At 50.2% G+C, this 1,208-nt stretch overlaps 1 protein-coding gene across 1 annotated transcript; it reads right to left on the bottom strand.

The window, feature by feature from the left end:
- Nucleotides 1-321: 321 nt before the first annotated feature.
- LOC123129278 (putative ripening-related protein 5) lies at nucleotides 322-890 on the bottom strand. Its single transcript, XM_044549506.1, has 2 exons — nucleotides 803-890; nucleotides 322-767 (listed from the first exon to the last, which is right to left on the bottom strand). Exons 1-2 carry the CDS (start codon nucleotides 888-890, stop codon nucleotides 322-324), a joined length of 534 nt encoding a protein of 177 aa, XP_044405441.1.
- Nucleotides 891-1,208: the final 318 nt, after the last annotated feature.

Here is a 1,208-nt window from a genome sequence, read left to right as displayed (position 1 = left end):
TTAACAGTTTATCATACTTGTTCAGCGACCCTTGAAAATGAGTATACAACTTTCTCAGGTATCTCATGTGTTTCCAATTCTTTATACACCACACTACTCACTATTATAGCCTTGAAGAGCACACGCGAACATCTCACTGGTGCTAAACCATAGGTTGCACTGTTTATTTTATAAAATCACGCCATCATATACATAATCTGATCAAGTCACCCCGTATAGGATCTGTATATACTGGACTTCTCTCTGACAGCGAACATTATACACATGACACTTGACCGACTAGTGGTACCAACAACCTGCGCTGACCTTTGCTTCAAACTCTCACTCATCGGACCAGGTGATGCCCTCCATGCCAACGTTCTCGTCGAGCCCCAAGGCATTCCACACTGCAGGAGACGCGTCAACAATGTTGTTGGCACACGGGGGCTCGTAGTTGTGGTCCTCATCGCAGCCATAGACGGAGTCGCACTCGTCCACCACCTTGGCATACACAGAGTTGCCATTGGCGGTGATCTTGATGCGGTGCCCGCAACGGGCCATGTTCTTGAACCAGCCAGTGGAGAGCGCAACGACCATCTCCTCATCGCTGTGGTAGGCGTTGTCACACTCGGATGGACCGCCGCCGTCCTTGTCCTTCTCGAAGCTGTTGAGCGTCAAGACGGCCTTGGTGGTTGCGGTGACCGGTGGCGAGCAGTGGTACTGCTGGTAGCTCTTGCCATCCTCGCAACAGTCGGGGTCGTTGCTCTTCTCACAGTTTCCCGACTTTCCTGGAAGGTAGCCACTTGCACGGCACACACGAGACCTGGGCGGAGCGAGGACGCGATGTGGAAGGTGGAGAGGGCCACCAGGAGGAAAATTGCCATGGTGGCTAGAGCTCTTGCAGTGGCCATCTTACCTCAACAGTGCTGAACTGTAACGCTCGTTTACTTCTTCTTGGTTGCTGCTACAGTACTGGTGTGTTCCCTCGATTGATTGTGTTGTGTGGTTAGACAGCTGCAGGGTCAACTTTATATAGTAGTGCTTCTGCTAGTTCAGTTCTGAGCACCAACTTGTTCCATGTTCTCCACGGCAAATCATTGATGAGTTCAGACAGGGCACTGGTCCGTAACGTATCAAATGGATTGTTATAATACTAGGTCGGACGTATATATATCGTTTGTCATTGAGCATGATCCTTGGGAAAGACAGACGGAGACAGGATTACACCG

Source organism: Triticum aestivum, chromosome 6A, assembly GCF_018294505.1.
Source record: "Triticum aestivum cultivar Chinese Spring chromosome 6A, IWGSC CS RefSeq v2.1, whole genome shotgun sequence".
Classification (NCBI taxonomy): Eukaryota; Viridiplantae; Streptophyta; class Magnoliopsida; order Poales; family Poaceae; genus Triticum; species Triticum aestivum.
The sequence above is the reverse complement of the archived record's forward strand: the minus strand, read 5'-3'. Positions and strand labels throughout refer to the sequence as shown.

Coding starts and splice junctions, on each gene's coding strand:
- LOC123129278 (XM_044549506.1), bottom strand. CDS start 890: ATGGCCACTGCAAGAGCTCTAGCCACCATGGCAATTTTCCTCCTGGTG. Junction 768..802: donor CGCGTCCTCGCTCCGCCCAG/GTCTCGTGTGTG, acceptor GCTACCTTCCAG/GAAAGTCGGGAAACTGTGAG.